General features: G+C 42.8%; 1 protein-coding gene across 1 annotated transcript; it reads left to right on the top strand.

Annotated features, from left to right (window-relative positions):
- Nucleotides 1-7,838: 7,838 nt before the first annotated feature.
- Nucleotides 7,839-13,143, top strand: LOC100822209 (nicotianamine aminotransferase A). Its single transcript, XM_003563799.4, has 7 exons — nt 7,839-8,229; nt 9,391-9,730; nt 9,813-10,031; nt 10,766-10,825; nt 12,382-12,537; nt 12,622-12,715; nt 12,783-13,143. Exons 1-7 carry the CDS (start codon nt 7,955-7,957, stop codon nt 12,902-12,904), a joined length of 1,266 nt encoding a protein of 421 aa, XP_003563847.1. The 5' UTR covers nt 7,839-7,954; the 3' UTR covers nt 12,905-13,143.
- The last annotated feature ends 292 nt before the right edge of the window (nt 13,144-13,435 follow it).

Raw genomic sequence — 13,435 nt, forward strand, 5'->3', positions numbered from 1 at the left:
AACTCCATAAGCAAGAGGTAAGGTGTTTTACACTAAACACTAGGTTACAGTTGCTCAAACATGAATGAGAATGCCATGAAGAGGTTCAGCAGGTCTTGGTGATCGAAATGCATATAAGGTTTGCCAATTTTGGAATTAGGAAACGACTTGTATGAATTAAACAAGTTTCAAATGGATTTAACCTACTGTTTATACAGATTTGAAGATATCAAGTTCAAATTGCAGAACAGTTGGCAGATTAATATTCCTTATGTTTTTCTGACCGAAAAACATATAAATTTTGCATGAAATGGATGACATATGCATGAGATATTAACTAAACAAGATTATGCAATATTCTGGAATTTTATTTGCAAAAACAAAACACAGGGAACTAATCCTACTCGGGTGCAGCTAGCCCATTAGGCTGACAGCGGGCCCGGGAAGTGATGTGGCGCTGACGAGGCAGTGCCGGCGCCCGTGGTCACTGACCATGGGGTCCCACCTGTCAGTTTTCGGCTAAAGAAGAAAAAGGTTGGGTTTTTTAAGGATGGGGATCGAACTCGGTTTGCTTGAATCTGATTAACGGACGAGGGAGCTAGCCAGTTGGTACAGTTAACGGATCATGCTAGAAAGAAGGTGCACAGCGATTTAAACAAAGAGAAAGGCAGAGCCTTGGCGACACACGACGGCCATGGCGTTGCGACACAGAGGCGGCGGAGGGCAGACTAGCTGCGGAAGAGCAGCGGCGCGCGGAGAGGATCTAGTTGACGTGAAGGTCAACACAGGGCCCTTAGAGGAGCACGCGCGCGACGGCGAACAGCGGCAGAACGCGTGCACGTGGCTATGAGGCTACGGAGCACCAAATCGCGCACGGAAAGAAGCAGAAGGAAGAGGAGCTCACCACGAAACTGTAGGAGGAAGCTGATGAGGTTTCGGTGGACAACTCGCCGGAATTTTGCCAGAGAAGCGACGGTGGCTGAAGTCGGGGAAGAGGAGCTAGGCGTCGACGTAGGCGATCCAGGTTCAATTCCTCGCGCGTGTGCGTAGAGAACGACGAGGCGCAGCTTGTGACGCGCGAGGTTCGTCACGGTTCAGTCGGAGACGGTGGCTCGACGCGGCGGCGCCCACGGCACGGGAAGAAGGCGACGGCGGCGTGCAGAAAGGGAGGGAGGAGAGCCCACCTAGGGTATCTCCTTGAGCTAGGGTTGAGAGGAGGCCGCGGCGGCGCTTAAATAGGGGCGTGGATGCTCCTGTCGCTGTCGACGTCGACGTGGTGCGAGGGGGCTCCATCGGTCGGGAGGACGAAAGCAGAGGAGGACGACGATGCTGTGAGAGGTGGCGCCTTCGGGAGAAATGTGCTTTCGCTGCGGGGAAACGGAACGCAGGCGAGCGCGGGTGAAGATGGGTTGCAGGGCGGCGTTGCGGGGCGGCGGGGCGGCGTTGCGGGGCTGCGGGCACTGCTGAGCCGAGTTGGCTGCGGGGCGCACGGGAGACGGGGCTTAGGCGGCTGGGCCGACTCGGGCCTGAGGTAGGAAGGTGAGTTTTCTTTTATTTTTCCTTTTTCTGTTTTCTCTTTTGCAAATAGTTTTCTGATTCAAATTTCAAATAACATTTTGAAAAGCTGAGAAGTAGGAGAATTCAACTATGGCACTAATATTTGGAAGTATTCAAATGGGATTAAAGGTTTAAAACAAAACCCATTTTTATACCATTTGTAAAATATAGGAAAACGATTTTAAAACCCAAAGAGAAGGAAGGAAGATTCATATTTGAATCTTCTAGCAAATTCTAACAACAATAATTCAAACAACAAGTTGAATTGTAAATTTCAAATTTATGGGAAGCAAAAGTAGATATTACATGGCATGGATGCAAATGTAAATGTCATGCAACATTAATTAAATTACAAACAGGTCCAACAAGGGCTTAAATGGAAAAGGGTTGCTCTCGGGCTGTTACACAAGCCGAGCATTAAATGCTCCGACAGGGAGGAGGTTACCCGTCTAGTCAACCTACAGTGAGTAGCTTGCAATGAGTAGCCCGCAGTGAATCTAGGGCACGTGTGGCCCTAGCTACAGTGCTTCTCACTATGCATGCATGCCAGCGCAGCGAAGGCAGCTGCCTTGGGTCTCTGTTTGACGCGTGTCCGGGGGCGCGTCCCCCATGCAGACTGTAGCACCTGTGGTATCCCTTGAGTATAAAAGGAGGACCCGCGCCACCGGTCAAGGGGTGCCGATTTCCGAAGGTTAGACTCGAGCATAGATTGCAATCCCTAGAGATTTAGTTCAGAAGTAGCAAGTAGTCACTTAGCAGAAAGGGAAGAGAGCACTCGGGGGCTCCCCGGCAACCTTGTAAACGCTTGTTCATTGGCTAATAAACACTCAGAAGCAGGACGTAAGGTTTTACACCTCCGGGTGGCCCAAACCTGGGTAAACCGACTTGTGCATTGCAGCGCCCGTCATTGGCCTCGCCGGCGATCGCCGAAGCGATCTCCAACGCCCACTGCCGAACCAAAAAGGGGGTTCCTCGCATCCCCGGTGTCTAAGCCCCGAGCTACGACACTGCCATTGTGAGGCGCGCGGGAGTGGCAGTGCGGAAGAAGGGGGGGGGGGGGTGGGAATGAAATGGTGGCGGTCGCAGAAAGGAGGGCTAGGGGTATATCGAGGGCGGACGAGCGGAGCTCCGTTTTGACACAGATCCGGCCCATATTTGGGTTGGAAATGGGTCGCGTCAGACCAAAAAGCAGATGTGGACGGAAATGCGTCGCCCCGCTGGACCGTACTTTTTTCCGTTCACACCGAAACGGACCGGTCCGGCCCAAATGGGTTGCCCTGCTGGAGTTGGCCTTATGATACGAAGGCTATCAAACGCCGTTTGCAACCCATTTGTAAACATTTCATGGGCATGGTATGTAGTCACATGACACATCGACTTGTTGCATGCCCTCCTTGCATTGCCCAGTAGCAGTTTTGGAATTTCTACTTCATGGCCTTTGGGCTGATCACCGCAAACACCACAGCTTATGCCATTGGAGACACAAAAAGGTACTTGCAGTTACTAGCATGAACCCCAAACGCCAAGAGGCGTGCATTTCCATCTCCGGCTGGATGCTATTGTCCCTGGCGTTTCAATGCAAATGTGTGGCGTTTGCAAAAAGTTAGTTCCGGCTAAATTTTCAAACGTGAGTCATTTCGGTAAACTTAAAAAGAGAGAGTCAATTTTATCATTCTGGACGGCCACGTCTGGTAGTTTGTGCTGCAGTGATCAATGTGCCGTCACATAAGCAGTTTTAGGAATTTGTTCAGATTACTGAAAATCTAACAATTGATCAGGCCCATGACATCTGGTCATATGAGTAGTCTAAAAATGGCTACAGCAGTGCCAAGGCATACCTACATCTTATGGACCACATTGAGATCCCTAACACCATCACCTAGATTTGGGACTCAACATCCCAACTCAAGCATAAAGTCTTTTGTTGTCTCATGATCATTGATAGACTCAACACTAGAGCTATGTTGCTTAAGAAAAACTTCCACCTGTAATCATACTCATGTGTTAAGTCTGCATCTGGAGACTAGGGACCATCTCTTCTTCAGCTCCCATTTGCTCTGGCCTGCTGAAAATACATATGCCCTGCTTTCAAGCCCCAGGCAAATGTTCATAGGAACTTCAAACACATCAAGCAGCTTCTGAATGTTCCTTTTCACATGGAGATCACCCACACTAGATTGTTGGAGTATCCGGAGAACTCGCAGTGAATTATTATTCAATGGTCTCCATCCATGTTTATACAGATGCAGAAGGATCTTCACGGAAGAACTCAACTTGGTCTTCCATCACGCCAAGAGAAAGATCTCTCTGAATTTGACCATTTGGATTTAGACATTTAGATAGTTTTTGGTTAACTTTTTTGTTAGCCTTTTCATATTTGTACATTTCTTTCGACAAGGGGAAACTCCCGGGCCTCTGCATCAAGTGATGCACACAACCATTTTTATTGCAAAGTTGTAGCGAGTCATACAATTTAGCGATCGGAGATCGTCGATACAAAGATAAGCCAGCGAAAAAAACCAAACATAGAGAGTCTATGCATTAAGTCGTCTAGTAAACCGCCATCCAGCCCGGTTGAAGATATCCCGTGAGACCATCTCCAGATGGGTGCATTCAATATCCAATGGTTCCCGCTGGTGCGATGGGAGCAGAAAAGCCCATACCCGAATCCACTGCGTGGTTTTGTAGATAAACATGTTAAGAGCTGCTTTCAACACAGATGATGGATTTTTTACTGGACTTGACACATTAGGTAGTGTATATATGCAAATAGCCTCACTTCATCCTCTCTTAGATCAAGATGCTGCAACAGTATTGAACGATTTTAATCTAAACAATTTTTATCCTTGCAAATGCAGAACCAATTGTACAGTATTGAACCTTTGCAGACGCAAAATGAAAGCAAAGAAGATTTACCTAATATACATATACATCGTGTGGAATTCAGCCTGCTAAAAACTTCATAAATCCCAATTCCCACGGTCCACGTCCTGCGTAATAATTGCTTAGTATAGTTGCTCTACAGAACATGTAATCAAGGGGAAAGGAACAAATGGAAGCATACAAAAGACCTTATATGATGGATGATATTTGGGAGTATTAGTGGTTTCAAAAAATTAGGCAACGCATTTTAGTATAGCCTTTATAAAAGTATCAATAGAATATGTCTATTCAATTCAAAGCTATTACCATGTTGTACATTGTTCGATCACCATTGAAAATAAATAAAATTAGATGATATAATAACCAAAAATTGCTTGCGTAAATGATGAATGGCTCATTAATTCAACATAACATAAGTCTTCAGGATATTTGTGGCAACATGTGAACTAATGTCACCGCTCCCTGTCTACGCTTCAGTCTATACTAAATGTCCAAATTAGCGTCCTTATAAAAAAAAGTCCAAATCAGTGAAAGATTAGAAAGTAGAAAACTTTTGATATGCTAGCGAAACCAATTAATGACAAACTTTAAAAGATACTCCGTCCGATCCATAATAAGTGTCATTGATTTAGTACAATTTTGTAAGTGTAGTTGATTTAGTACAAAGTTGTACTAAAATTGTACTAAATCAACGACACTTATTATGGATCAGAGAGAGTAATATTCATGGAAGTAAGAACTTGTAAATAGCACATATTTCACGACAACACAACGTCCAAAACATAAAAAACTATATAGTATGAAGCTGCAAAAGCCTTAGAATTGCTCCTGGAGATGCATCAATCAGAATATGCTTACATGAAAAGCAAAAAATTAAATGGAAATGATAGGACATGACTGCATAGTTCTCTTACCCTGAGACTTCTGTCTAAATTTTTGCAACTCCCAAATAAGAGCATACCTTTGTTGTATGGAACTTTTAGATTCCTTCAATGAAAAAACTTTTAGATTCATGACCTCTGAATGCCGGCTCATCAATGTCCTTATTTTCAAATTTTGTTGCTAGCGTGCTAGTCATGTGGTAGTGAATGAGGAATTCACCAGCTAAAATGATGAGCATGAAGAAAAATATATTAGCATCAATTTTTAAACATAGGTACCAGAGATGTGAGAATAGATAGGCAAACACTACCTGACACTCTTTAAATCAGATGGCAAAATTGACAGTAGCAAGCAAGGACAATCAACAACTTTCCTAGAAGGATTCATTGGTATAGGCAGTAACATCTCTTCACTCTAAATAATGCAAAATTTGCAAGGAAAAGAGTTGCAATGTTGATGAACAATCACCTGATAGAAATTCTTTCACCGTGGCCATGGCAGATGTATATCACCTGGTAAATAATTCTCTTCATACTATCCTTTCAGCTCACACTGACCTGAACCTGAAGCAAAATAACTGCTAGGAAAAGAAAATGAATTACTATACCCCCTATCTTATAACATTCAACTGCACTTTTAATTAATCTTAACATTGTTCAAATGGTTTGCTATGGAAAACCGAATTAAACTAATAAAACACCATGATACATGTTAGCGCATACAAATATAGCAAGGTAAGAAGATATCAAATCAATTAATGGTCAATAACTTGTTATCTGCTGCAGGCTTTCTCATCCATATATGACCCCTACTTTGTGTGTACTGAATATATAATGTCAAATTCAAGGTTCTGAGATTATCTGGTGAATTGAACAAATTATCAAAGGGAATTCTAGGCCTATTAAAACTTTATAGTTTTAGGGAACTAATGAAGAAACATACCTCACAATGAAATACCGCCATGAAAATTGACGTGGTTCCATTATGAACCATCCCACAATTTGCATGAGAATTTCAATAACTTGAGAGTAAAATTCCAATTACTTAAGAGAGGGAGACAGTCCCAATTCCCAATCTGCATGAGATCCAATTATAATAGAGGAATTCCAATTCTCAATCTTAATGAGAAATTCCAAATACTTTTGTCTCAATTCCCAACGTCTCTCAAGCAAAATCCAGAAGCTTCTGAGGGTGTCATATCACCACAGAACCATAACCTGAGATTACAAATTTTGTAAAACGATAAATCACCTTAGCACATAGAGAAAGATACAGTGAGAGGGAGAAAACTGTGTGAGGTTAATGTATAAGCTCGAATCAGTTATACAACAAATATGCATAAACATAGAACTGATATTCGAGGAAAAAACATTCATCTCCTTGATTCTAAAAGACAGTGGTCAGATCAGGCCGCGTGTGGCGGGGCCTCCGCATCAACATATTCAACTCCAGTTAAAAGCCTGCGCCTGGGCGACTGCTTCGCCGCGCTGGGCGCAGCACTGGCCACCGTGGTGGAGATGACGCTTGGGACTCCTGAATCGCCTGTGCACTTTTACGACGTGAGCCTTTGTGGACGGCTTCAGCCGGTGTCCATGGCGCCCATGAGCCCTTGTGGTGAGGGTGTAGCATGGCAGCTTGCGAGGTTGTGCTGCCCGTGGGCGTTGGAGGTTGGGGACAGGGAAGGGAAGGAGGTCGGTTGAAGGAGGAAAAAGGAATGGCGGAGGAAGGTGAAGGGGAATGAACATGGGAACTTCGGCCAGGAGAAACGTCGGGAGGAAAGACGATAGAAGTGGGCTGGCTGCTCTGGACGATGGGCTGCACGCGGTGGGCTGGATGTGATGGGCCAACTTATGAGATGGAATAAATTTATAAATTATAAAGGGAATTAAATGAAAATTAGAAATAGAAATTAAATGAAATGCTGATGTGGATAGACTGCATGTGCAGTTTGCTAAATTAACTGCATTTAGTGGGCTTCAACTTTATAGAGTTTATAGATTTGGTTCACTCTGCTAAAACTTAACGGATACTGCGTGCTAGTATAGCAACAAAATTAACCGGCGTATGTTTGGTTCTACCTGGGTTTTGCACGTCGCGAACAAAAATTTCGTGAAAATTTTCAAGTTCCTAAGCTTGAACGAACATGGACTAAGAAGAAGAAATAAATAGAAAGAAAATATAGATAAGGCCCAAGAATCATTGGCATTTGGACCACCTTCGTGTGTTAGAACGTCATAATATTTTAAGCCGTTGATCAGTGGGTATCAAATTTGTATACGTCCATCGATCCTCAGTTAGGCTGTATGAAAAAAAATACTTTTTCCGTCCAACAAAAGATGTCTCAATTTTTATTAAATTTGAATGCATTTATACACTAAGTCATGTCTAAATGTAATACACATTTTTTTTAATTGACGGAGGAAGTGCTGCGGCGGGACCGTAATTTTCAGGGGTAGAAAAACGAGGCACGACCAAACTTGCACTCCAAGATGGGATGCTATGGCTATAAGTACAGCATCACCATTCACCGGTACAAGATAACTACTCGTAGGAGTATTTCATAATTTTTTAAGCGGGCAACAGCCAAGCTAGCTCTCCGACCAACTCTGCGAAACCAGCTCCAGCGGCTGCTGCTTCAGGCCTTCAGCTAGCGATGGAAGGCGGCGGGGGGAAAACATGGCGATTCGCGTCCCCGAACACGACCTTGGCGGCCGCCGGCGAGATGAGCCTCCTAAAGTGCCTCCTCCAGCTGCATGCCTGCTTGGACGAGCATGGCCCGCGGCCCGTGATCCCGCTGAGCCACGGCGACCCCTCCTCCGCCCCGTCCTTCCGCACCGCGCCCGAGGCGGAGGAAGCCGTCGTCGCGGCCCTGCGCTCCGGCGAGTTCAACGGATACCCCTCCCCGGCCACTAATCTCCTCGCTCGACGGTCGGTGCTCGATTGCCTTTTTTTTAACTCTTTTTAATTGACTGAACTGCAAAGTGACTGTTGTTGTTAGGTCCTAAGATCCTTTTGTGGGTTAACGCTTGCTATCAATCACATAGTATACAAGTTGTTCTACGGATTTCACACAGTTCTCGCCAGGCTAATTTTGTTCCCTGAATTTGATTCAGTTTCATCATTTGGTTTGTTCGTAAAATTAGATTCAATCAAACTTTTGTGATTCAGAACTTCACATCATTCTTTATTGATCCCAATGAAGGGGACTAGCACCCCCACAAAGTTCTTAGAAACAGAAGATAGCCCCCACCTTTCCTTGGCCACTTGTGCCAATGAAACAAATTTGCTGGAAGTGGGGCTGCAAAGTCTTGGGATTGGCTGGATAAAGGAGAACTACCGATCCAGTTATTGTTGCGGAAACTGCTGTTCTCTCCATTGGCCACTTTTTCCTTACAGACGACTTACAATATTTTGTGAGCAACCATCGATGCTGCCGAAATAGGGAGGACCATATTTTATGGAAATCTGAGAAAGTGTGTTTATGCAAATACTTGCTTCGAAATACTCCCTCCATTCCATAATTCTTGTCGAAATATTACACGTATCTAGATGCCTTTTAGGAATAGATACATCCATTTTTGAACAAATTTGAGACAAGAATTATGGAATGGAGGTAGTACTTATTACCACAAACCATTTGTTGTTTCTAGATTCTGCCCAAAATGTTTGTATTCATAGTTTCCAAATCCATAACACTTAAGCCCACTTGAACCTTAGGAATACAAATGGTGCCCCAACTATCTAAATGATACTTCTAAAACCTAGCCTAATGCTTAGCTGGGTTTTCTTTTCACCTTGTCTTCAGTATTTTTCACCTCTTTCTGCATTAAGACCCTGGCGCAAAACAAATAGATATCGGTATTAAGCGAGGATATAAGAAGGCAAATTGCTGACAAGAGTGTTTTTTTTTACCTCGTCTTCAGTATTTTTCCTATCTACTTGGAACATGTTGAAAATTAGTCATTATTCAGTAACCACCAAGAGTCTTTCCTCACAGTACGATGATTCTAAGAAAATGTTTCATCTGTGATGTTTGAGTAACATGTTCCTGATGTGTTGCTTTTATTGACACTTTTTGTTGAAATCCAGAGCTGTCGCTGAGTACGTATCCCGTGATCTCCCTTACAAGCTTGCCCATGATGATATTTTGCTCACTTGTGGAGGTACCCAAGCAATCGAGACTGTGATGTCTGTTTTTGGCCAACCAGATGTCAATATATTGCTTCCGAGACCTGGCTACCCAAAGCATGAAGCACATGCAATGTTTCATAGGATGGAGATAAGGCATTATGATCTTGTCCCTGAGAGAGGATGGGAGGTTGATTTGGAAGCTGTTGAAGCTCTTGCCGATGAGAACACTGTTGCAATTGTGGTTACTAACCCGAACAACCCTTGTGGTAGTGTGTATTCCTACGAACATTTGGCCAAGGTTAGTCTAGCACATGCACAATGATATATAATGTATCTTTTCTTTGCAACAGAGCTTAACTCATACTTGCGTGTTAAATTAGATTGCAGATATAGCAAGCAAACTCGGTATTTTAGTCATTGCTGATGAAGTATATGGTCACCTTGTCTATGGTAGCACATCTTTTGTGCCAATGGGTGTTTTTGGAGAGACTGTTCCTATACTCACTCTGGGGGCTATATCAAAGAGATGGGCTGTACCTGGCTGGAGGCTTGGATGGATAGCAACTTGTGACCCTAAAGGCATTCTGAGGAAAACTAAGGTGATTTTTGCTAAAGATATTTAAGTGCACCTGTTCTTTTTTCTTGCAGACGAAGAGAATCATTTTAAGGGTCTTTTGGAGTGCATTTAGCAATTTGGTTCACTTCAGGTTGTTTATAGTTGCCGCATATTTGTATTATTCTCATTGATTCCTAAGGATCAAGTGGACTTAGGTGTTAAAGATTTGGAAAGTATGAATATCAGTTAGCTTGTTCTGCATCTTCTTTCCATCTAGAAGTTCCCACGAGAATGAGTTGCTTCCACAACTTTAACTTTAATGTGTCAGTCATATTCAATTCTGCAGATGCATTAGGCTGCAGATATGTTATAGCAACTTGTTAGTTCTTCAAATGATTTTACTCTGTGGAGTTGCTTCCACTGCAGAAGTGTCAATGTAAAACTTGACATGCTAAGAGTATCATGGTGGAGGAGGTTCATGCTTTTATCTCACATGCTATGTATGATGTACTATGGTAAATAACACATAGATCCTTTACTTAATTGTTTTGCCGAGTCCTATATGTGTTCTCTATGTGTGCTTTCGATACTTGATACTTTTTGGCATAAATAATACCAGGAAGTTAACCATTTTGGAGTACTGCATATACTCATTTTTATATTATCTTTTGTGCTGATTATTGAATTAGTATTCTACGTGCTATATTGTTGGTTTCAAGTTAACCAATAACTTTATTCAGTCTTTGATATTTATTGAATTTCCCCTGATGTCATTAGGTTCAAGATTCACTCAGAAGCTTCGTACATCTAGTATCAGATCCTCCAACATTTCTTCTGGTTAGTCAGTAGCATTATGTGAATCACTTGATCACCTTTATATTTTATATGTAGGTAGTTGGCCAGGTATTTTGCAACATTTGTCCCACAACATTTGTTCTGCTTCCATTTCCCTACTTGGCATTGTATTCGATGTAAATGTCACATCTTGCATGGACAAAAAAAAATTACACATATTAGACAGCAAGAGTTGCATGCATGTACTTCCTATTAATATTTCAGTAAACCACACATACTGACATACATTGGTACCTGTTTTATGAGACAAAATCTAAGAAGTGATACTTAACATCCAGCAGCCAAAAATTTTGATAGTTGATAAAATGTGTACGTTGCAAGGTCAAAGCAACAAGTATTTATTTAGAGCATATGTCTCGTATGACTGCACACCTCACAAAACTACACTTGTTTTAGAGTAAAATACACCACTAGTCCATGAACTCGATAGAAATGAACACTTTAGTCCACGAACTCGAAAAGCGCACACTTAAACTCCTAAACTGGAACAACTGTGTCACTTTAGTCCAAAAAAGGATCGGTGAGGCTTAAACACACCACGTGGGCACCACGCTGGCTTCAGCGACCCTTCACCAGCGTCCTCTCGTCAAAATTGAGTGTTGTGGGCTTGATAGCAACCTTAGGCGAGGCAGTGGCAGCAACGGCGTGGTTCTCAGGGCCCCAGGATCCCCGTCTGGCGCGGCCGCGCCTTGTCCCTCGCGGGCGGCTCGGGCATGGTGATTTTGCAAAAAATAAAATGTCCTAAGAAAATCGAGTAAATCGAGTAGTACCCCGCGGTCCTGGCCGAAGCCGACGTGACGAACACGTGGCGTGTTTAAGCCTCGCCGAACCGTTTTTGGACTAAAGTGACACAACAGTCCCAGTTTAGGGGTTTAAGTGTGCGTTTTCCGAGTTCGTGGACTAAATTGTTCATTTTTGTCGAATTCATGGACTAGTGGTGTATTTTACTCCTTGTTTTATTATAATGGAGGGCATCCCACATGTCGGGTACACCGATGGGTTCCAACTAACGGGATTCAGTGGATGTGTGGTTGACTGAAACCTTATGCTAAACTATGTGCAGTTCTGTTAAATCCAATCCAAACTAAGATGCATAATTTTCTGATGGTTATACCAAAATATGTTTAGTTATGTGAAATTTGCTCATCTCCAATTCCTTATTTACACACTACAAGGAAATGATATCTTTTTTTATTTGATATGGATCGAGTAATAAATTATATGAATCGGTTATTCACTCTGGATTTGTCATGTGGTGCATCTTCATAGGCGTATGGTAAAGTCAGCTGAGCCAAGGTAGGGATGGTGGATAGGAAGACAGGAAGTTGAGTCAGTCCAGAGTCATATTCGAAATTAGAAGTCATGCTCTATTCGAAATTATTCTATTGCAGACTGATCATTAGCTTAAGGAAGTATTCTCCTGCAAGTTGCTGTGAACCCTTTTTTTCTTCAAGTTTTCAGTATTCAATTTGGTGCATATTATCCCAGCATTTTTGTTCTAGATGGCTGAACATCTAATTGCCTAGTCCATTCACCAGGGAGCTATTCCTCATATTATGAAGAATACAAATGACGAATTCTTCAGCAATATTGTCAACCTGTTGAAGGAGACTGCAGAGATATGTTATGGTGAAATTAAGGAAATCAAGTGCATTACCTGTCCCCACAAACCAGAGGGGTCATTTTTTATGATGGTAAGGCAGACACAGAGCGCGTTGTTTGCAATTTTACATTGCTCGAAGTTGAAAGGAGATTGGTAACACTATGTTGATCCGCAGGTAAAACTGGATGTGTCACAATTGTCAGGCATATCTGACGACGAAGACTTCTGCAGCAAGTTGGCAAAGGAGGAATCAGTCATACTATTGCCTGGTATGTGCTAAGCAGAACAGACTTAATTGCTGTTTACGTTGAGAGTTGTTCTAACTGCCATTTGCAGGGAAAGCCTTGGGCATGGAAAACTGGATCCGCATCACCTTTGCTACGGAGCCAACAACACTGAAGCAAGGACTCGAAAGGGTCAAGGCCTTTTGCCGGAGGAACGAGTCACAGGCCAACTAGCGTTCAGGAGTATCCTGCATTTCATTCCTCAATGCCTGTTGGGGTTTCTGTAATGGCTTACACGTCATTTCCAATAAATAGTGTAGGGATAAATAATGCAGCATGTAGAGATCATGTCATGATTTCTCTTGCTCCCTTCTTTTTTATCGCTTACTATAGACAAATCCCCGTGAATACCAAGTTATATGACTGCCTTTATCAAGAGAAATTTGGCCAAGGAAATACCTCTTAAATTTGAATACTGCCTCCGTCCAACAAAAGATGTCAAATTTGTCAAAAATTGGATGGATCTAGACATGATTTAGTATATAGATATATTCAAATTTAATTAAAGTTGAGACATCCTTTATTGGAAGGAGGAAGTATTAAAATTGTACGTGCGCGGTGGGTGGGTGTAGATGTGAGGGGCGTTTGGGAGTAGTGACCTAAGATGTCTGATCTGAAATCATGGTTTCATTAAATGCCCGCGATTGTTCCTTAACCTTGTTACAAACTCGTGAACATCTGTGTACTGGTCAAAAAAAAAACTCG

The sequence above is a fragment of the Brachypodium distachyon genome, chromosome 1 (assembly GCF_000005505.3).
Source record: "Brachypodium distachyon strain Bd21 chromosome 1, Brachypodium_distachyon_v3.0, whole genome shotgun sequence".
Lineage (NCBI taxonomy): Eukaryota > Viridiplantae > Streptophyta > Magnoliopsida > Poales > Poaceae > Brachypodium > Brachypodium distachyon.

Coding starts and splice junctions, on each gene's coding strand:
- LOC100822209 (XM_003563799.4), top strand. CDS start 7,955: ATGGAAGGCGGCGGGGGGAAAACATGGCGATTCGCGTCCCCGAACACG. Junction 12,538..12,621: donor AGGGGTCATTTTTTATGATG/GTAAGGCAGACA, acceptor GTTGATCCGCAG/GTAAAACTGGATGTGTCACA. Junction 12,716..12,782: donor ATCAGTCATACTATTGCCTG/GTATGTGCTAAG, acceptor TGCCATTTGCAG/GGAAAGCCTTGGGCATGGAA.